The sequence below is a fragment of the Archocentrus centrarchus genome, unplaced genomic scaffold, assembly GCF_007364275.1.
Source record: "Archocentrus centrarchus isolate MPI-CPG fArcCen1 unplaced genomic scaffold, fArcCen1 scaffold_27_ctg1, whole genome shotgun sequence".
NCBI lineage: Eukaryota > Metazoa > Chordata > Actinopteri > Cichliformes > Cichlidae > Archocentrus > Archocentrus centrarchus.
The window spans coordinates 1,144,967-1,168,181 of NW_022060257.1; the positions used below are offsets into that span (position 1 = coordinate 1,144,967).

General features: G+C 44.2%; 1 protein-coding gene across 1 annotated transcript in view; it reads right to left on the reverse strand.

Moving 5' to 3' along the window:
- The window catches only part of nr6a1a (nuclear receptor subfamily 6, group A, member 1a), a 51,404-nt gene that overhangs the window by 9,145 nt on the left and 19,044 nt on the right, over positions 1 to 23,215 (reverse strand). Inside the window, exons 3-6 of the mRNA XM_030723801.1 lie at positions 5,829 to 5,884; positions 4,729 to 4,889; positions 3,736 to 3,966; positions 650 to 904 (exon numbers count right to left, since the gene is read on the reverse strand). Coding sequence (XP_030579661.1) covers positions 650 to 904; positions 3,736 to 3,966; positions 4,729 to 4,889; positions 5,829 to 5,884 — 703 coding nt within the window. The remainder of the gene's footprint in view (positions 1 to 649; positions 905 to 3,735; positions 3,967 to 4,728; positions 4,890 to 5,828; positions 5,885 to 23,215) is intronic.

A 23,215-nucleotide genomic window follows, 5' to 3' on the forward strand; every position in this document is an offset into this window, starting at 1 on the left:
TAGGCTATAAAACCATAAAAATCACTGAGCTGGCACATGCTAAAATGCTAAGCAGGGTTAAGGTACTCTGCAGAGCGGGTGGAAAAATGTTTCATGACATGTTTCATGTGACACCTTTAACAATGTAGATATATATTACTACTGCATAGACAGTATCAAACATGAATGCAACTTCTGGGTTGGTAAAAGGAAATCAATGAACAAGTGCTGTAAAGGCCGTTATGTAAAGCTCTAGCTGCATAAAGAATTATGACTGGAAAAATGGCTTTCTGGCTTGACCATTGTGAACACTTTCTTGATGAGTTCATGGAGGGCTGTCACTCATTTTGGGCCATATCGAATAATAAAATTAAGTCTGTTTTGTAAATATTGGTTATACCACACTTCAACAAGGAGGGTTCTACTTGGTGTGGTCATTTTCCCCTCCTCGTCACATCTGTTTTTACAGTTGTTTTTTTTTACAGTTTTTACATAAAAACCTGTGTAGCACTAAGAAAATAAAGGGAGCTATTTAATAGTAAATGCAGTGAATAAATCCTGGTTTGCCGCATTGTTTTTGTCACCTAAATAATTAAAGTTATAATAAACCTCAGAAACAAATCAACTAAACTATTATTTTTTTCCCCCATTCTAACCACTTGCCACTCACCCCTGCAGCTCATCATCAGACGGTGTGTACTTTGCTGTGATGTCAGCCAGTTCTCCAAAGACCTGGCCACTGTAGATAGTGAGGCAGGAAAGCAGGATGAGCTCCTGCCAGGTGGAGCTGAGCAGGCAGGTGTAGTCCTCTATGGAGAGCTCGCAGAAGAAGGGCAGCTTCTTGATCCAGGAGATCTGGCGGAACAGCAGCTCGTCTGCCAGGCGGCACAGCAGAGCAAACAGCTCCACCTGTGTTACCTTGTACCTGGAGAGCAAATGATGATGAGAAATAGTTAGAATAGACAAGACATCTGGCAGCCAGAGAAAAACATCAGATCTGATTCAGTTGATAACATATTAATATCTAAATGACCACTGTCCTGCACGACTTGAAGCAGCATTCCAATCCACAAAACACTGATAAAAACAGCTACAGTTTACCTATTCCTTTTTCAGCTGCCTTCATGTCCCACCCTGTCTGTTTTCTTGTTCCTCTATACTCTCCACATTTTATAGAGACACACCGCAAAATTCTACATAAGCTTGAGTTACCCACAGAGACAGAATAGCAGTTAAATTCCAAGGTCTGTCAATGACTAAACAGCACGCTGCATGTCGGTGAGAAATAAATGTAAAATACTGAGAAAAACTGAACACAACAAATTTATTTTAAAGAATTCCGTCAAACATCCAAATACTGTGAGAGCTGTAATACTGAGCAAAAAAAATATTATTCAAGGTGCGAGAAGAAGGTTCCTGTACTCAGAAATCAGAAACCTGACCAGATTTCAAATTTTCCCTTCATATGTTCTTGTGCTGCTATTTATAGATCATTTCTTAAAGTTCTGTTAGGACTGTTTAGACTGTTCACTCTATAATCTCACCAGGGGCCTCACTCGAGTGCGGAGAGCAAACATCATCTTCTGTTTCAAAATGAGCCCCAATTTTGTGTGAAGGATTTTTGCTGATGAGCAGAATTCTATGAAAATGTATTTCCTTGCTTCCTAGATTTTCTGCATATTTGTCACACTTAAATGTTTCAGATCATAAAACAAATTTTAATATTAGACAAAGATAACCTGAGTGGAAACAAAATTCAGTTTTTTTTTTAAATGATGATTTCATTTATGAAAGGAAAAGAATGATCCAAACCGACCTGGCTCTGTGTAAAAAAGTAATTTCCCCCTGAATCTAATGGCCGGTTGGGTCAGCCTTGGCAGCAAGAACTGCAATCAAGCATTTGTGATAACTGGCATAAAGCAGCAAAGCAGCCCCGGACCATCACACTACCACCAACATGTTTGATTCTTGGTATGTTGTTCTTTTTTATGAAATGCTGTGTTAGTTTTACGCCAGGACTCAAAACTTTCAGACTTTCTCTTCTCAGTCCACAGAATATTTTCCCAAAAGTCTCTGGGATCATCAAAATATTTTTTGGCAAATGTGAGACAGGCCTTTGTGTTCCTTTGTGTTTGATCAACAGTAGTTTTCGGCTCTGATTTCTTCCATGGATCCCAGTTTTGCCCAGACTATTTCTTATAGTTGAATCATGAACACTGACCTAAACTGAGGTAAGTTAGGCCTGCAGTTCTTGTTCTGGGTTCTTCTGTGACCTCCTGGATGTGTCGCTGATGCACTCTTGGAGTAATTTTAGTAGGCTGGTCGCTCCTGAGAAGGTTCACCACTGTTCCAAGTTTTCTCTATTTGTGGAGCTCTCACTGTGGTTCAGCAGAGTCCCAAAACCTTAGAAATGGCTTTGTAACTGTCTCCAGATATTTCTTTTGATTGTGGCATGATGTGTTACATTTTGAGATCTTTTAGCCTACTTCGCTTTGTCAGACAGGATCTATTTAAGTGATTTCTTGCTTCAACAAGTCTGACAGTAATCAGACCTGGATGTGGCTAGCATAAATGAATTTTTGTATTTATTCAGCTTATCTTTGACTAATATTACAATTTGTTTGATGATCAGAAACATAAATGTGCAAAAAACTAAGAAATTGAGAAGTGGCAAATACATTTACATGTCACTGTAGGTCATGGGCTATGACAAATTAAATCTTGTTTTCAGCAGTTTCAGTTCAAGAGCTGCATGCCAGGTGAAGTGTGCTCGTCAACAATTATGGTAATGTTCAGAGCAAGACTGTAAAATGCAGAGTTCTAAGGCAAAAGTCCTGAGGCAGCAGAGAGGGAACATGCATCAGAAACAGCCTGAGCTGTGGTACAGCCCACTGTGCCAATCCAAGAACACTTTAGCCGCAGCAATGCAATCTTTCTGCACTGACTTCCATCTACACCAGATTTGACCCCAATCCATGCTGCAATACACCTGATTCAAATGAACAGCCTGGTATCAAAAGTTGCAGCTGCCTGATAACAAGATAATCATGTGAATCAAATGTTTTGGAGCCGAGGCACCTAAAAACCTAAAACAAGCAGTCCCAAGGCCCAAAGTGTAGAAACACTGCTTTATCATTACTGCCCTAAAGAAAGCAGTCTAACTGCATAACGTTGTCCTGAGGCAACAAACCAAAAAAAATCCTATTTTAGTACATAAATGAAATCAAAATCTGTCTTAAACAACCAAAAACACTTCTTCACAAATTCACACACATATTTATTTATCATTATTGCAATTTAAACAGGTATAAAAATTATATTAGTCATAGCAGTAGCTCAAACATGAAGATTTGTTTACTGAATAGTGATGTGTTTTGTGCCATTACATAAAAAAGAAATAATTTAAATTTACCAGACAGAGTAATAACCAAAAATGTGCTTTGTTGCCTGAGGGCAACACCATGCCATAGAGGGCTAGAGAAGTAATTGCTGCTACCCATCAGTCTGGGAGGGGTTATTTGGCAATTTCCAAACAATTTCCATTCCAATTTTCAAATTGCCATTCCTGAATAATACGTTAAACTTTAGTATTTTATGAAGAAATTCATACATTTTACTTAACAGGAGTATTTTCAAGCCGTTACCAGTTCCCCTAACTGCAGGTGTCAAGGGTTCTGATTTTTTCCTTTAATTTTTTACCTGTGAGCACATATAAATACCTCTACATAATGCATAATGTTCTGCACGTGGACTCACTCGTCTTCTATCAGCATTGGAGTGGTGAGGGGGGCCAATTCTTCAGCAGCCACCAGCTGCTGCACCAGAGGATGGGACTGTGGGTAGAGGCTGCGGGGCTGAGAGGCCAGCAGGCCAGACTGTGCAGCATAGCTGAACAGGTGAGGCAGTAGCTGGTAATGTGTGGGCATGGAAGTGTTGATGTACTGGTCCCGCAGGGCTGCCGTGTAGCCGTTCATTTCAGCAGAGCGACTGAAAGCATACAAAGATCAAAGGTGACAATTTCCAATAATATCTGGGGGTATTTTTATTATTATTATTAAGGGAACAGTCTGACATTTTGGAAAACATGCTGGCTCACCATCCTGGACTGGGTAAGCTAGGAGGTTGCATTTTGTGGGCTAAACCCTCTCTACCAGGCCTCTGCACTCGCTCCTCATAAAATTTAAACCCCATTCTGGGGACATGGGGCGGAACTCCTTTGTCTTCTCCATTAAAACTCTGCATTTTTTCGCAAACTTGCAGACAAAACTTTGCAAGACTTTGTATTTTGAGCCTACACACCAAAGCCCATGCTACTTAGGCTTTCTGTTTTTTACTGTTCATTTCTGGCAAGATTTAATTCCATTAAAAAAAAAAAAAAAAGAAAAAAAAGCCATTGCCCTGAATAGTTTTCAGGCTGCTGAGATAAAAACCTGATGTTTACACAAAATGAGACTAAAAAAAATGCCATCATGCAAGTACCTAGACAATATTTGTCCTTGATGAGTGCAGATAGACAATATGCTCGTCTCCAAGCAAGAACAGCAGATAGTGCTGTGAGTTCTTTGTGTTTTCTTGTCATCACCGAGCCTGAGGAGCTGCATATTCAGGCATTCTTTGGCTGATGAATACCTTAACTAAAGTCTGGGTGAGATGGGAACGAGGTGTTAGACTGTCAGGGCCAGCTCATTATCTCAAAGATGGGGCGAGTGCCAGTGCTGCGTAGTTGAGTGGATGAGATGAACGACTCACTTGGACGACAGAGTGGAGGCAGGCGACGGCTGGTTACCCTCCGAGGCTCCGTTGCTGGGCGAGCTGTGGTCACTGTCGCCGTTGTTCCCCCAGGTGTGCTCTGGGGCATCCTCCTTGAACTCTTGCCCTGACATGATCCGTTCTATCTCCTCCTCCGTGATCTGAAAAACACACACACACACACACACACACACACACACACACACACACACACACACACACACACACACACACACACAAAGGCAGGTTTGCAGCTTACAGCACATCCATGTGGAATTAAAATCAGCATGCGCTTTAGTTCAATTGATTAGCACTGACAGGCAGTGCACCACTTTTCATTAAAATGTTGAGGAGCAAGGACACAATCACAAAATGAAACAGGGAGCTGTAGGAAGGAAGAAAGAAAGAACGAAAAGAGGTGAGTGTGCGTGTGTATTTGATTGGATGATTCACACACTTAAAATAATAGAATCCTTGCAGGTCATTGCAGGCAGAAAACACAGACAAAAGCCATTCTGAAAGGCTTCAGCACACCAGAAAATGCGGTATCTTGTGTCTGTGGCACGGGTCAATTCACTTTCATTTCTATCACTTCATCCCAAATACTGAAACAGGCATTTTCATTCCATATTAATGACAGAGAGGTCCTCCTTTCATTAAGGGCGCTGGTTCTTAATGGAAGCCGATGTTTTTCTGTTTTGACTCGTTGAATTGAGGTGGAATGAATCGACCACATCCCTCCCCTTGAACAGTGGTTCAGTGATACTTATCCTCATGTTACACATTTTCCTGACCGTGTGTTCCATCGCTTCATATTAATAATGAAGCCACCGCTGAATGGGGACTAATCAACAGCTACACGATTATACAGATGATATAACAAGGTCAGGGCTTGCTCTCATTATGTGCTTTACGAGCATCCCAAAGAGTAGGATTGCAGCACTCCAGCTCTGTGTTATTTAATGGCTTGTGATCTGAGTGCATTCACTGTAAGCACAATTACTCGGGGGCTGAGCCACAGTGATGATGTTCAGACTGACTCGGAGCCAGGGAAAGGTCAGTGTATCCCACAAAAAAAAACAATGCTTTAGCTGACTTACCTGCACAGGCCCAATGCTTTTGTTCCTCCCTCCAGGCATGCCATCTTCTCTGATTGCTATATGACAAAAAGAAGGAAAACAAAATTTGTTCCATTAACAAAATATGATCAGTGTCACAGCTCTACCTAGTGGCTAAAGCACATCATACAAATGTTTCCCACTATAAGTCCAGCTCTAACTATAGCTTTTGCTGTTTCTGCTGGCAGGCAGTCATGTTTTCTTTACTCCCTGGGAACAGTTTGTCAAAAAGAAAACAAATTCAATGTATTTTTTGCATCAATGCATTGTGTGAGTGTTTATGTGAATGTTCCAGAAAAGTGTTGAGTTTTAGATAAAAACACTATGAGTGGGTGTGTGGTTGGGTGAATGAGACTTGTAGTAGAAAGTGCTTTGAGTGCTCAAATCGAGTAAAAAGGTGCTATATAAGTATCAGAATATTCAAAGACAAACTGGCCTTAAAACATTTGAAGAACAGAAGAAGCTACTTTGGCTGCTCCCCTACCACAAGGGGTCGCCAAACGGGTAGGGCTTGATGCTTGATTTGGCAGTTTTCTGTTGGATGCCCTGGGTTTCAGAATGGGGTGAGCACAAAAAGGTCACTTATAGTTTAAGCCACATGGGGGCAGCATATGACCACGGAAATAATATGAGCACATGCATGAGGGAAAAACTGCAGCTCCAACATGCTTGTTTAAAGTGTGTGTGTGTGTGTGTGTGTGTGTGTGTGTGTGTGTGTGTGTGTGTGTGTGTGTGTGTGTGTGTGTGTGTGTGTGTGTGTGTGTGTGTGTGTGTGTCACTAAGCATTCCAGAAGTGAGAAAATACAAATATTTATTGGTAGAACTAATACAATTCAGCCTTTTGGGGTTTTGGGGGACTTGGAGAGAAAGGTTGAAGGGAAAAAAGGGCAGTTCTTACAGAAGCAGCTCGTGCCACTCAGCAGACATCTTAAGAATTTTAGGGCATTGGGCAGTTATTTTGATACATCATCTAAAATGAACTTTAAATTCAGTGATCAACAGGACATATGAACTGCATACAATGAATCACCAAGTCAAGTCTGGTTTAAAAGGAAACAAAAACATTTTAAAAATTGCCCCCAAAAGAAGGTGTTTTACTTATATCACCATCTTTATAGACTAGAATAGGATGCCTTTATTGTCGCTGTACAAATATAGAAATTTGATTTTATTTTTTTGAATTCTCTCACAAATTTGAATTTATTTAGAATAGAGTTGAACAGTGTGGACGATGCTGAGGTTTTTAGAGAACCAGAGATAAAAGGTGATACTACTGTATTGAAATAGTTTTGTATGCCACATGAGTTTTTTGCAAAGTGATAAAGTGGAATAAACTGCCATTTTAGGGCCCGAGCACGAACTGTGCGAAGGCCCTATTGTAATTGCTTCGTTTATTATTATTTTTTTTTTTTTATTAGGCCCGAGCCGACGAAGTCTCGGCGAGGAGCCTATTGGATTCACTATGCCACATACCCCAAAATGCGTTAAAATCCCCACGGTCGCATGGGACGCGGTCGCCAGTGACCCCCGACCTCATAGGGACGTGGGTCAGGTCGAGACGTTTCCGAAAAGGTATGCGTCGGGGTGACTGGGAAAACGCCTAATTGTTTTTGCTCGAATTCTCCATTATTCTTTATTATTATTAGGCCCGAGCCGACGAAGTCTCGGCGAGGAGCCTATTGGATTCACTATGCCACATACCCCAAACTGCGTTAAAATCCCCACGGTCGCATGGGACGCGGTCGCCAGTGACCCCCGACCTCATAGGGACGTGGGTCAGGTCGAGACGTTTCCGAAAAGGTATGCGTCGGGGTGACTGGGAAAACGCCTAATTGTTTTTGCTCGAATTCTCCATTATTCTTTATTATTATTATTATTATTATTATTATTATTATTATTATACTTTCTCTCTCTTTGAACCCAATTTTGACCCCCTGAACATGCGCGAAAAGTCACCATTTTTTGCATGGTGGTCAGGTCTGGCGAAAAATTACGTATTTTAATGTCGCCACAAACTAACTCAAAAACACGGCTACACTGCGCCCCCTGGAAATTTCATTTTTCGGGCCCCTATGGGAGAGGCCAAATTCAAGTTTGCCCTAGATTCCTGAAATTCTCGTCACACATAGATCATGTCAGGACAAACAAAAAATCCTCTTGAGGCACCCCTGCATGACCCACAGGAAATCCACCAGGTTCACTTGAAATTTGGCTTTTGCCGAGTCAGCAATTTCGCTCACCTTGTATTTGCGCGAACTCCTCCTACAGCATTTGACCCACAAACACCTAAATGGCTCAGCATCATTTAGAGACATAGGGCATCTAAAGTTATCGAAGGCTTCGTATTCATTTCAATTGTCTTGTCACACTAGGCCCCTGAAGTTGGCCTTCGTTTGACCAATAATTCCGGTCCTCTTTCCTGCCATCAATCGCACATGCTTTGCCCGATCTGCCCCAAAATGGAATCATTTATGAACAGACCTACACTGAATCCATAAGTGCAGAAACCACGTCGATTGATGCCATAGCGCCCCCTACAGAACAAAATGAAAATTTGTATGGGGGTCCACAAAATTAGTTTCTCTGGTATGCATGAAAATTTTTGTACACAATCCTCCGATCCTCCTGGTCAGAAAAGGCAATCAGACCTATGCCCAATTTTGCACGCCACACGCGCCACCACACCGCAAATGTGCGTTGCGTTTATATGGGGAGCCAACAATTTACTTTCTCAGACATGCATGCAATTCGAGACAAACATTCTTTACCCCAGCACGATCAAAAAAGTCAATGACACCCATGTCCACATTCCCACAGGAAATCCGCTAGCTTGGCTTGAAATTCTGTTTTTGCCAATTTTGCACTGTTGGACACCTCGTATTTGCGCGAACTTCTCCTAGGGCATTTGACCCACTAAACCCAAAATGGCTCAGCATTATCTAGAGACATGGGGCATCCAAAGTTATCGAAGGCTTCCTATTCAATTCAACGGGCTTGTCACACGAGGCCCCTGAATTTGGCGTTCGTTTGACCAAAAATTTCTGTCCTCTTTCCTGCCATCAATCGCACGTGCTTTGCCCGATCTGCCCCAAAATGGAATCATTTATGAACACACCTACACTGAATCCATAAGTGGAGAAACAATGGCGATTGCTGCAATAGCGCCCCCTACAGAAGAAACTGCAATTTTGTATAGAGGTCCACCGCATTACTTTCTTTGAAATGCATGAAAATTTTTTTACATGTTCTTCAGATACTCCTGATCAGAAAAGTCAATCAGACCTATGCCCTTTTTTGCACGCTGCAGCCGTGACCACCACCCCAATGTCAAGATGACGTCACTATGGAGAAACCACTACCTTGTCACACGTATTGCGCAATCACTCACGCACTCTTTCTGCACTTTGCTTGCCATTTCCTTTCCCTTATGTACTGGACAAGACTTAATTTAGATTTGTGGATTCAGAGCAACAAGTGCACTAGTGCCCCCTACAGATGGAACAAAAGCATTAGATGGTGGGAATCACATTTAGGTTTTCTGAAATGCATGAAAAAAGGTAGACAACTTCGCGACAGTCAAATAGATAGATTCAACAGTGTTATCATGTCCATCCTTGCCAAGATTTTCATCTTTTGCCAGTGGGGATTACATTTGGCAGAACAGTTGGCTCTCTGACAGCTTGAAGGGGGATCTCAGGTGGCTCGCAGGTGGGTTGCAGGCTGTTTGCAGGGCAGGTTGTTCGCAGGGAAGGCAGGTCGCAGGTTGCAGGAGCAGCGGCTCTCAGGCGGCATGCAGTGGGGTTTGCGGGGCTCGCAGGTGGCTGGCTGGAGATTTGCGGAGCTCGTAGGTGGCTCGCTGGGGGTTCGCGGGGGCTCACTTGCGGCTCGCGCTGGGTTTGGCGGTCGCGCACGCAGCGAGGGCCGTAAAACGCCGCTTGCGGCTTTAATTATTATTATTAGGCCCGAGCCGACGAAGTCTCGGCGAGGAGCCTATTGGATTCACTATGCCACATACCCCAAAATGCGTTAAAATCCCCACGGTCGCATGGGACGCGGTCGCCAGTGACCCCCGACCTCATAGGGACGTGGGTCAGGTCGAGACGTTTCCGAAAAGGTATGCGTCGGGGTGACTGGGAAAACGCCTAATTGTTTTTGCTCGAATTCTCCATTATTTTTTATTAGGCCCGAGCCGACGAAGTCTCGGCGAGGAGCCTATTGGATTCACTATGCCACATACCCCAAAATGCGTTAAAATCCCCACGGTCGCATGGGACGCGGTCGCCAGTGACCCCTGACCTCATAGGGACGTGGGTCAGGTCGAGACGTTTCCGAAAAGGTATGCGTCGGGGTGACTGGGAAAACGCCTAATTGTTTTTGCTCGAATTCTCCATTATTCTTTATTATTATTTTTCTTTATTATTATTATACTTTCTCTCTCTTTGAACCCAATTTTGACCCCCTGAACATGCGCGAAAAGTCACCATTTTTTGCATGGTGGTCAGGTCTGGCGAAAAATTACGTATTTTAATGTCGCCACAAACTAACTCAAAAACACAGCTACACTGCGCCCCCTGGAAATTTCATTTTTCGGGCCCCTATGGGAGAGGCCAAATTCAAGTTTGCCCTAGATTCATGAAATTCTCGTCACACATAGATCATGTCAGGACAAACAAAAAATCCCTCTTGAGGCACCCCTGCATGACCCACAGGAAATCCACCAGGTTCACTTGAAATTTGGCTTTTGCCGAGTCAGCAATTTCGCTCACCTTGTATTTGCGCGAACTTCTCCTAGAGCATTTGACCCACAAACACCAAAATGGCTCAGCATCATTTAGAGACATAGGGCATCTAAAGTTATCGAAGGCTTCGTATTCATTTCAATTGTCTTGTCACACTAGGCCCCTGAAGTTGGCCTTCGTTTGACCAATAATTCCGGTCCTCTTTCCTGCCATCAATCGCACATGCTTTGCCCGATCTGCCCCAAAATGGAATCATTTATGAACACACCTACACTGAATCCATAAGTGCAGAAACCACGTCGATTGATGCCATAGCTCCCCCTACAGAACAAAATGAAAATTTGTATGGGGGTCCACAAAATTAGTTTCTCTGGTATGCATGAAAATTTTTGTACACAATCCTCAGATCCTCCTGGTCAGAAAAGGCAATCAGACCTATGCCCAATTTTGCACGCCACACGCGCCACCACACCGCAAATGTGCGTTGCGTTTATATGGGGAGCCAACAATTTACTTTCTCAGACATGCATGCAATTCGAGACAAACATTCTTTACCCCAGCACGATCAAAAAAGTCAATGACACCCATGTCCACATTCCCACAGGAAATCCGCTAGCTTGGCTTGAAATTCTGTTTTTGCCAATTTTGCACTGTTGGACACCTCGTATTTGCGCGAACTTCTCCTAGGGCATTTGACCCACTAAACCCAAAATGGCTCAGCATTATCTAGAGACATGGGGCATCCAAAGTTATCGAAGGCTTCGTATTCAATTCAACGGGCTTGTCACACGAGGCCCCTGAATTTGGCATTCGTTTGACCAAAAATTTCTGTCCTCTTTCCTGCCATCAATCGCTCGTGCTTTGCCCGATCTGCCCCAAAATGGAATCATTTATGAACACACCTACACTGAATCCATACGTGGAGAAACAATGGCGATTGCTGCAATAGCGCCCCCTGCAGAAGAAACTGAAATTTTGTATGGAGGTCCACCGCATTGGTTTCTTTGAAATGCATGAAAATTTTTTTACATGTTCTTCAGATACTCCTGATCAGAAAAGTCAATCAGACCTATGCCCAATTTTGCACGCTGCAGCCGTGACCACCACCCCAATGTCAAGATGACATCATTATGGAGAAACCACAACCTTCTCACACGTATTGCGCAATCACTCACGCACTCTTTCTGCACTTTGCTTGCAATTTCCTTTCCCTTATGTACTGGACAAGACTTAATTTAGATTTGTGGATTCAGAGCAACAAGTGCACTAGTGCCCCCTACAGATGGAACAAAATCATTAGATGGTGGGAATCACATTTAGGTTTTCTGAAATGCATGACAAAAAGGTAGAAAACTTCGCAACAGTCAAATAGATAGATTCAACAGTGTTATCATGTCCATCCTTGCCAAGATTTTCATCTTTTGCCAGTGGGGATTACATTTGGCAGAACAGGTGGCTCTCTGACAGCTTGAAGGGGGATCTCAGGTGGCTCGCAGGTGGGTTGCAGGCTGTTTGCAGGGCAGGTTGTTCGCAGGGAAGGCAGGTCGCAGGTTGCAGGAGCAGCGGCTCTCAGGCGGCATGCAGTGGGGTTTGCGGGGCTCGCAGGTGGCTGGCTGGAGATTTGCGGAGCTCGTAGGTGGCTCGCTGGGGGTTCGCGGGGGCTCACTTGCGGCTCGCGCTGGGTTTGGCGGTCGCGCACGCAGCGAGGGCCGTAAAACGCCGCTTGCGGCTTTAATTAGGCCCGAGCCGACGAAGTCTCGGCGAGGAGCCTATTGGATTCACTATGCCACATACCCCAAAATGCGTTAAAATCCCCACGGTCGCATGGGACGCGGTCGCCAGTGACCCCCGACCTCATAGGGACGTGGGTCAGGTCGAGACGTTTCCGAAAAGGTATGCGTCGGGGTGACTGGGAAAACGCCTAATTGTTTTTGCTCGAATTCTCCATTATTCTTTATTATTAGGCCCGAGCCGACGAAGTCTCGGCGAGGAGCCTATTGGATTCACTATGCCACATACCCCAAAATGCGTTAAAATCCCCACGGTCGCATGGGACGCGGTCGCCAGTGACCCCTGACCTCATAGGGACGTGGGTCAGGTCGAGACGTTTCCGAAAAGGTATGCGTCGGGGTGACTGGGAAAACGCCTAATTGTTTTTGCTCGAATTCTCCATTATTCTTTATTATTATTTTTCTTTATTATTATTATACTTTCTCTCTCTTTGAACCCAATTTTGACCCCCTGAACATGCGCGAAAAGTCACCATTTTTTGCATGGTGGTCAGGTCTGGCGAAAAATTACGTATTTTAATGTCGCCACAAACTAACTCAAAAACACGGCTACACTGCGCCCCCTGGAAATTTCATTTTTCGGGCCCCTATGGGAGAGGCCAAATTCAAGTTTGCCCTAGATTCATGAAATTCTCGTCACACATAGATCATGTCAGGACAAACAAAACATCCTCTTGAGGCACCCCTGCATGACCCACAGGAAATCCACCAGGTTCACTTGAAATTTGGCTTTTGCCGAGTCAGCAATTTCGCTCACCTTGTATTTGCGCGAACTTCTCCTACAGCATTTGACCCACAAACACCAAAATGGCTCAGCATCATTTAGAGACATAGGGCATCTAAAGTTATCGAAGGCTTCGTATTCATTTCAATTGTCTTGTCACACTAGGCCCCTGAAGTTGGCCTTCGTTTGACCAATAATTCCGGTCCTCTTTCCTGCCATCAATCGCACATGCTTTGCCCGATCTGCCCCAAAATGGAATCATTTATGAACACACCTACACTGAATCCATAAGTGCAGAAACCACGTCGATTGATGCCATAGCGCCCCCTACAGAACAAAATGAAACTTTGTATGGGGGTCCACAAAATTAGTTTCTCTGGTATGCATGAAAATTTTGGTACACAATCCTCAGATCCTCCTGGTCAGAAAAGGCAATCAGACCTATGCCCAATTTTGCACGCCACACGCGCCACCACAGCGCAAATGTGCGTTGCGTTTATATGGGGAGCCAACAATTTACTTTCTCAGACATGCATGCAATTCGAGACAAACATTCTTTACCCCAGCACGATCAAAAAAGTCAATGACACCCATGTCCACATTCCCACAGGAAATCCGCTAGCTTGGCTTGAAATTCTGTTTTTGCCAATTTTGCACTGTTGGACACCTCGTATTTGCGCGAACTTCTCCTAGGGCATTTGACCCACTAAACCCAAAATGGCTCAGCATTATCTAGAGACATGGGGCATCCAAAGTTATCGAAGGCTTCGTATTCAATTCAACGGGCTTGTCACACGAGGCCCCTGAATTTGGCATTCGTTTGACCAAAAATTTCTGTCCTCTTTCCTGCCATCAATCGCTCGTGCTTTGCCCGATCTGCCCCAAAATGGAATCATTTATGAACACACCTACACTGAATCCATACGTGGAGAAACAATGGCGATTGCTGCAATAGCGCCCCCTGCAGAAGAAACTGAAATTTTGTATGGAGGTCCACCGCATTGGTTTCTTTGAAATGCATGAAAATTTTTTTACATGTTCTTCAGATACTCCTGATCAGAAAAGTCAATCAGACCTATGCCCTATTTTGCACGCTGCAGCCGTGACCACCACCCCAATGTCAAGATGACATCATTATGGAGAAACCACAACCTTCTCACACGTATTGCGCAATCACTCACGCACTCTTTCTGCACTTTGCTTGCAATTTCCTTTCCCTTATGTACTGGACAAGACTTAATTTAGATTTGTGGATTCAGAGCAACAAGTGCACTAGTGCCCCCTACAGATGGAACAAAATCATTAGATGGTGGGAATCACATTTAGGTTTTCTGAAATGCATGACAAAAAGGAAGAAAACTTCGCAACAGTCAAATAGATAGATTCAACAGGGTTATCATGTCCATCCTTGCCAAGATTTTCATCTTTTGCCAGTGGGGATTACATTTGGCAGAACAGGTGCCTCTCTGACAGCTTGAAGGGGGATCTCAGGTGGCTCGCAGGTGGGTTGCAGGCTGTTTGCAGGGCAGGTTGTTCGCAGGGAAGGCAGGTCGCAGGTTGCAGGAGCAGCGGCTCTCAGGCGGCATGCAGTGGGGTTTGCGGGGCTCGCAGGTGGCTGGCTGGAGATTTGCGGAGCTCGTTGGTGGCTCGCTGGGGGTTCGCGGGGGCTCACTTGCGGCTCGCGCTGGGTTTGGCGGTCGCGCACGCAGCGAGGGCCGTAAAACGCCGCTTGCGGCTTTAATTATTATTATTATTATACTTTCTCTCTCTTTGAACCCAATTTTGACCCCCTGAACATGCGCGAAAAGTCACCATTTTTTGCATGGTGGTCAGGTCTGGCGAAAAATTACGTATTTTAATGTCGCCACAAACTAACTCAAAAACACGGCTACACTGCGCCCCCTGGAAATTTCATTTTTCGGGCCCCTATGGGAGAGGCCAAATTCAAGTTTGCCCTAGATTCATGAAATTCTCGTCACACATAGATCATGTCAGGACAAACAATAAATCCTCTTGAGGCACCCCTGCATGACCCACAGGAAATCCACCAGGTTCACTTGAAATTTGGCTTTTGCCGAGTCAGCAATTTCGCTCACCTTGTATTTGCGCGAACTTCTCCTACAGCATTTGACCCACAAACACCAAAATGGCTCAGCATCATTTAGAGACATAGGGCATCTAAAGTTATCGAAGGCTTCGTATTCATTTCAATTGTCTTGTCACACTAGGCCCCTGAAGTTGGCCTTCGTTTGACCAATAATTCCGGTCCTCTTTCCTGCCATCAATCGCACATGCTTTGCCCGATCTGCCCCAAAATGGAATCATTTATGAACACACCTACACTGAATCCATAAGTGCAGAAACCACGTCGATTGATGCCATAGCGCCCCCTACAGAACAAAATGAAAATTTGTATGGGGGTCCACAAAATTAGTTTCTCTGGTATGCATGAAAATTTTTGTACACAATCCTCAGATCCTCCTGGTCAGAAAAGGCAATCAGACCTATGCCCAATTTTGCACGCCACACGCGCCACCACACCGCAAATGTGCGTTGCGTTTATATGGGGAGCCAACAATTTACTTTCTCAGACATGCATGCAATTCGAGACAAACATTCTTTACCCCAGCACGATCAAAAAAGTCAATGACACCCATGTCCACATTCCCACAGGAAATCCGCTAGCTTGGCTTGAAATTCTGTTTTTGCCAATTTTGCACTGTTGGACACCTCGTATTTGCGCGAACTTCTCCTAGGGCATTTGACCCACTAAACCCAAAATGGCTCAGCATTATCTAGAGACATGGGGCATCCAAAGTTATCGAAGGCTTCGTATTCAATTCAACGGGCTTGTCACACGAGGCCCCTGAATTTGGCGTTCGTTTGACCAAAAATTTCTGTCCTCTTTCCTGCCATCAATCGCACGTGCTTTGCCCGATCTGCCCCAAAATGGAATCATTTATGAACACACCTACACTGAATCCATAAGTGGAGAAACAATGGCGATTGCTGCAATAGCGCCCCCTACAGAAGAAACTGCAATTTTGTATGGAGGTCCACCGCATTACTTTCTTTGAAATGCATGAAAATTTTTTTACATGTTCTTCACATACTCCTGATCAGAAAAGTCAATCAGACCTATGCCCTTTTTTGCACGCTGCAGCCGTGACCACCACCCCAATGTCAACATGACGTCACTATGGAGAAACCACAACCTTGTCACACGTATTGCGCAATCACTCACGCACTCTTTCTGCACTTTGCTTGCCATTTCCTTTCCCTTATGTACTGGACAAGACTTAATTTAGATTTGTGGATTCAGAGCAACAAGTGCACTAGTGCCCCCTACAGATGGAACAAAAGCATTAGATGGTGGGAATCACATTTAGGTTTTCTGAAATGCATGAAAAAAGGTAGACAACTTCGCGACAGTCAAATAGATAGATTCAACAGTGTTATCATGTCCATCCTTGCCAAGATTTTCATCTTTTGCCAGTGGGGATTACATTTGGCAGAACAGGTGGCTCTCTGACAGCTTGAAGGGGGATCTCAGGTGGCTCGCAGGTGGGTTGCAGGCTGTTTGCAGGGCAGGTTGTTCGCAGGGAAGGCAGGTCGCAGGTTGCAGGAGCAGCGGCTCTCAGGCGGCATGCAGTGGGGTTTGCGGGGCTCGCAGGTGGCTGGCTGGAGATTTGCGGAGCTCGTAGGTGGCTCGCTGGGGGTTCGCGGGGGCTCACTTGCGGCTCGCGCTGGGTTTGGCGGTCGCGCAGGCAGCGAGGGCCGTAAAACGCCGCTTGCGGCTTTAATTATTATTATTATTATACTTTCTCTCTCTTTGAACCCAATTTTGACCCCCTGAACATGCGCGAAAAGTCACCATTTTTTGCATGGTGGTCAGGTCTGGCGAAAAATTACGTATTTTAATGTCGCCACAAACTAACTCAAAAACACGGCTACACTGCGCCCCCTGGAAATTTCATTTTTCGGGCCCCTATGGGAGAGGCCAAATTCAAGTTTGCCCTAGATTCATGAAATTCTCGTCACACATAGATCATGTCAGGACAAACAAAAAATCCTCTTGAGGCACCCCTGCATGACCCACAGGAAATCCACCAGGTTCACTTGAAATTTGGCTTTTGCCGAGTCAGCAATTTCGCTCACCTTGTATTTGCGCGAACTTCTCCTAGAGCATTTGACCCACAAACACCAAAATGGCTCAGCATCATTTAGACACATAGGGCATCTAAAGTTATCGAAGGCTTCGTATTCATTTCAATTGTCTTGTCACACTAGGCCCCTGAAGTTGGCCTTCGTTTGACCAATAATTCCGGTCCTCTTTCCTGCCATCAATCGCACATGCTTTGCCCGATCTGCCCCAAAATGGAATCATTTATGAACACACCTACACTGAATCCATAAGTGCAGAAACCACGTCGATTGATGCCATAGCGCCCCCTACAGAACAAAATGAAAATTTGTATGGGGGTCCACAAAATTAGTTTCTCTGGTATGCATGAAAATTTTTGTACACAATCCTCAGATCCTCCTGGTCAGAAAAGGCAATCAGACCTACGCCCAATTTTGCACGCCACACGCGCCACCACACCGCAAATGTGCGTTGCGTTTATATGGGGAGCCAACAATTTACTTTCTCAGACATGCATGCAATTCGAGACAAACATTCTTTACCCCAGCACGATCAAAAAAGTCAATGAGACCCATGTCCACATTCCCACAGGAAATCCGCTAGCTTGGCTTGAAATTCTGTTTTTGCCAATTTTGCACTGTTGGACACCTCGTATTTGCGCGAACTTCTCCTAGGGCATTTGACCCACTAAACCCAAAATGGCTCAGCATTATCTAGAGACATGGGCCATCCAAAGTTATCGAAGGCTTCGTATTCAATTCAACGGGCTTGTCACACGAGGCCCCTGAATTTGGCGTTCGTTTGACCAAAAATTTCTGTCCTCTTTCCTGCCATCAATCGCACGTGCTTTGCCCGATCTGCCCCAAAATGGAATCATTTATGAACACACCTACACTGAATCCATAAGTGGAGAAACAATGGCGATTGCGGCAATAGCGCCCCCTACAGAAGAAACTGCAATTTTGTATGGAGGTCCACCGCATTACTTTCTTTGAAATGCATGAAAATTTTTTTACATGTTCTTCAGATACTTCTGATCAGAAAAGTCAATCAGACCTATGCCCTTTCTTGCACGCTGCAGCCGTGACCACCACCCCAATGTCAACACGACGTCACTATGGACAAACCACAACCTTCTCACACGTATTGCGCAATCACTCACGCACTCTTTCTGCACTTTGCTTGCCATTTCCTTTCCCTTATGTACTGGACAAGACTTCATTTAGATTTGTGGATTCAGAGCAACAAGTGCACTAGTGCCCCCTACAGATGGAACAAAAGCATTAGATGGTGGGAATCACATTTAGGTTTTCTGAAATGCATGAAAAAAGGTAGACAACTGCGCGACAGTCAAATAGATAGATTCAACAGTGTTATCATGTCCATCCTTGCCAAGACTTTCATCTTTTGCCAGTGGGGATTCCATTTGGCAGAACAGGTGGCTCTCTGACAGCTTGAAGGGGGATCTCAGGTGGCTCGCAGGTGGGTTGCAGGCTGTTTGCAGGGCAGGTTGTTCGCAGGGAAGGCAGGTCGCAGGTTGCAGGAGCAGCGGCTCTCAGGCGGCATGCAGTGGGGTTTGCGGGGCTCGCAGGTGGCTGGCTGGAGATTTGCGGAGCTCGTAGGTGGCTCGCTGGGGGTTCGCGGGGGCTCACTTGCGGCTCGCGCTGGGTTTGGCGGTCGCGCAGGCAGCGAGGGCCGTAAAACGCCGCTTGCGGCTTTAATTTTTTTTATTTTTATTATTATTATTCAGGCAAATGAATTGGCTTTTTGGGGGCTTTATCATATTCAAAAACTCATGAAACTTTGCACATGCATCACACCTGGTGAAAATTTAAGTATTTTAATGGGCTCGGGCAAGGGCGCGCCCAAATGGCTCGCTAGCGCCCCCTAAACTGGAGCCCCACCGCTGTGTTTCACGTACATGAATGAAACTTCATACACATGTATATCATGTCCAGGCGCACAAAAAATCCTCTTGGAGCCATGCCCTAAACCCAACAGGAAGTCCGCCATTTTGAATTAATTATGCAAATTTGGCGATTTGCAGCCCTCACACTTTTTCTAATAACTCAGAGGTTTTAGACGTTATCATCTTCATGTTTGGTTTGTCTAACCTACACCCCCAGGGGAATCTAAATCTCGAAAATGGTGAGTTTTTGCCAAGGGGGAGGGGTCCTTATGCCCCTTTGAACTTTGATCATTCGCCATGAAATTTTGATTGCCTCTCATTCATACCTACATGATCCAATGTGCATCAAACTTCTCCAGTAGGATGAGGGTGCCCCCCTGAACACATACATATGACAATATTTAATATCAGTCGCAGCGCCACCTAGTGGGAACAGGAAATGTCATATTTTACACTTGGAGGTCCAGCTCCAAGGTGGTTTAGCAGAACCATCTCAAATTTCACCTGGAAAGCCTTAAGAAGTTGGACTTACTGTGTTTTCAAAACTGTGAGTTTTTGACAAAAGGGCGTGACCCTTATGGGACGGCAAAGTTCGATGATTCGCCATGAACACAAAAATGGCTGTAACTCAAAGCCAACTTGCCCAATCTGGCTCAAACTTCAGTGGTGTGATAAGCATGCTGCCCTGAACACACTGATATGCATAAAGTCCATAAACGTTAGAGCGCCGCCTAGTGGCAGCTCGGAATATCTTAAAATAGCAAGTTTTTTGAGTAGCCCCGGAGCTACGTTTTATCTACATGTATGAAAATGTACATGCTCATGTAACATACTAAGACGTACAAAAAAGTCTCTTGGACCCATACCCTAAACCCTACAGGAAGTCGGCCATCTTCAATTGAAGGTGTCAATTTTTGCGATTTCCACGCCTGCTATTTGAACGAACTTGTCCTAGGGCATTTCACCCAGTGACACCAAATTGGCTCCAGATCATCTACACAAGTAGCCCATCAAAAGTTATTCAGGGTTTTGTAGAATATTGAACGGTGTTGCCATGGCAACCCTCTGAATTTGGACTTTTTTCAATTTCAAATTCACAGAGATTCTAAACATCAGCCCCTGGGCTGTGCTTTCTCTATGTACCTGAAAATGTGCCTGCTGATGTAAGATGCTAACATCTACAAAAAACTCTCTTGGACCGATAGCCCAAACCCAACAGGAAGTCAGCCACGTTTACTTTAAAGTGTCATTTTTGCAGCATTTTTCGCCTTTTTCAGGCCTTTTTGCCTCAACTCCTCCTAGGGCATTTGACCCAGTGAGACCAAAATGGCTCCAGATCATCCACACAAGTAGCCCATCAAAAGATATTCATGCTTTTGTAGAATATTGAACGGTGTTGCCGTAGCAACCCTCTGAATTTGGACTTTTTTTCCATTTCAGGCCCAGATAGGTTCTAAACATCAGCCCCAGGGCAGTGCTTGGTCTGTGTACCTGAAATCGTGCATGCTGAAGTAACATCCTAACACGTACAAAAAAGTCTCTTGGACCGATAGCCGAAATCCAACAGGAAGCCTGACATGTTCTCATTAAGGTGTCATTTTTGCAGCATTTTTCACATTTTTCAGGCCTGCTATTTGAATCATCTTCTACTACAGCTTTTCATCCAGTCACACCAAAATGGCTCCAGATCATCTACACAAGTAGCCCATCAAAAGATATTCATGGTTTTGTAGAATATTGAACGGTGTTGCCGTAGCAACCCTCTAAATGTGGGATTTTACTCATATACCACAGTGCACCAAATTGTTACATCTCTGACATACATTGTCCGATCTGCCTCAAACTTCACAGGCTTAATGGGAGGGTAAGGGAGACCGGACACACCCCTCTATCAGCTTTGTTTCACACTCATAACGCCACCTAGTGGCAACAGGAAATCAGTAGGACACTGATACTCATCATCCTATGGTCATTACAGTTTCATTGATGGCTGCAGGCATTACATAGAGCATTGTGACATATTAATTAGTGGGCACTCACCGACGCCACCTAGTGGAAGCGGGAGACGATCGACGCGAAGTACGGCTAGCCTGCTGAGCCGTCAGCAGCCGGGTGAGCCAGCTACTCTCTCGTCTGCGAGAACCTCCGAGCGCGGTTCGGCTGGAGCGTGCCACGGGTCGACGCGCGGCTTGGCTGGAGCGCGCCAGGGGTCGACGCGCGCCGGGTGCGAGGGCCCGCTCATCGCCGCTTGCGGCTTTAATTTATTTTGTATTTTTATCCACAAAAGAAGTCAGTGTAGATTTTTTTTTATGGATTAAAAGACACATTCACAAATAAAGCTAGCAGCTAGGATTCTAAGCTAGGACCATTTTTACACACATAAAAAACTGCCCGAAAGAGCAGTAGAAGCATAAACGTAAAGTAAAAAAGAAGCAGCTAAATATTACGAGGTGCATCTATTTAAACCTTAAGATGTTAAGCTGATATCTGTCACCTTACGGTCACCAGTTACTGCAGGTTAAATTATTCATCTCTGAATGTTAATGAGCTTAACCATAATTTGGTGCTCTCTTGCCAATGTAGCACACATTACTTTGTGTTCATGCTTTAAGTGAGAAATAAACTCCCTTGTGGTCTAAATAGTCTGATTCTTATTTTTTTTCTTCTAAACACTCTACCTGTGGACAGAAATGGGCCTTTATTGGAGAAGAGTAACTGGATATTGCTTTGGAATACAAAACCTGACCAGGGCTGGACTGGGACAAAAAAATCGGCCCTGGCATTTTTGGCTTAGACCAGCCCGCAACTATGTCTTTGAAGCATTTGACACTGTTTTACTCTTATTCAGTGTGGGCATACCTTTTGCTAATAATACTTTTATACTTTTTTTTTTTAAACTTACTTTAGTAATGCTTAAATTGCAAAGCTTTGACGTATCGTTTAGTTTTTAAAATCTGTTATTTCACCTGCTTGAGGGCTTTTTAAAACATGTTTAAGCAGCACAGAGGCTACAAAAACTACTGTGCAGCCTTTCAACACACCTTTAACCTAAATATCTAAAATGCTATGATGCAGCCTAAAATGGACACTTGCTGCTCATCCGACACTTCTCGGCCTTGACCGTTTGCTATTTTATCAGATTAAGGTGCCATGGCTGCCAGATTTGGGGAAGTATGCAAATGTAAATAAATATTGATACTAATCAATCGCCATTGCTCATCACACTGCTGCTGTCTTCACCTACAGCAGAGACTGCCCAAGCCTTGAAGGGGACCTAAGCAATATATGTGATTTGGGGCCCCCTTCATACCACTTCATTGTTCCCTGAACTTAATAGTTATTAATGCTGGAGGGTTAAAGTTGATTTTTTTTTTTTTTTTTTTTTTTTTTAGGATATATTACAGTTTCAGCCTTTTCAATTCAATTTTTCAATTCAATTACATTTTATTTATACAGTGCCAACTCACAACAAACAGACATCTCAAGGCACTTTATAGTGTAAGGTAAAGACCCCACAGTAATTACAGAGAAAACCCATCGTTCATCCTAATCTTAAAAATAGAGAGGGTGTCTGTCTCCTGAATCCAAGCTGGGAGCTGGTTCCACAGAAGAGGGGCCTGAAAGCTGAAGGCTCTGCCTCCCATCCTACTCTTAAGTATCCTAGGAACCACAAGTAAGCCAGCAGTCTGAGAGCAAAGTGCTCTATTGGGGTGATACGGTATTATGAGCCAATGAAAAGAAGGCAATATAGGAGAAATCTGCTGTCTCTTTCTAGTCCCTGTCAGTACTCTAGCTGCAGCATTTTGGATCAGCTGAAGGCTTTTCAGGGAGCTTTTAAGACAGCCTGATAATAATGAATTACAATAGTCCAGCCTAGAAGTAACAGATGCATGAATTAGCTTTTTAGCCTCAGTCTGAGACAGAAATATTAGAGTGTAGCCTACTCATTAAATTAGTGTTGTTACAAGTGTACAAATCTGGACAGTTAGAATAGTCTCTTCTTTCTTTTAGGAAAGTGGCATTTGTAAAAAATTAAAACAAACCAAAAAAGTTTCATGACAAA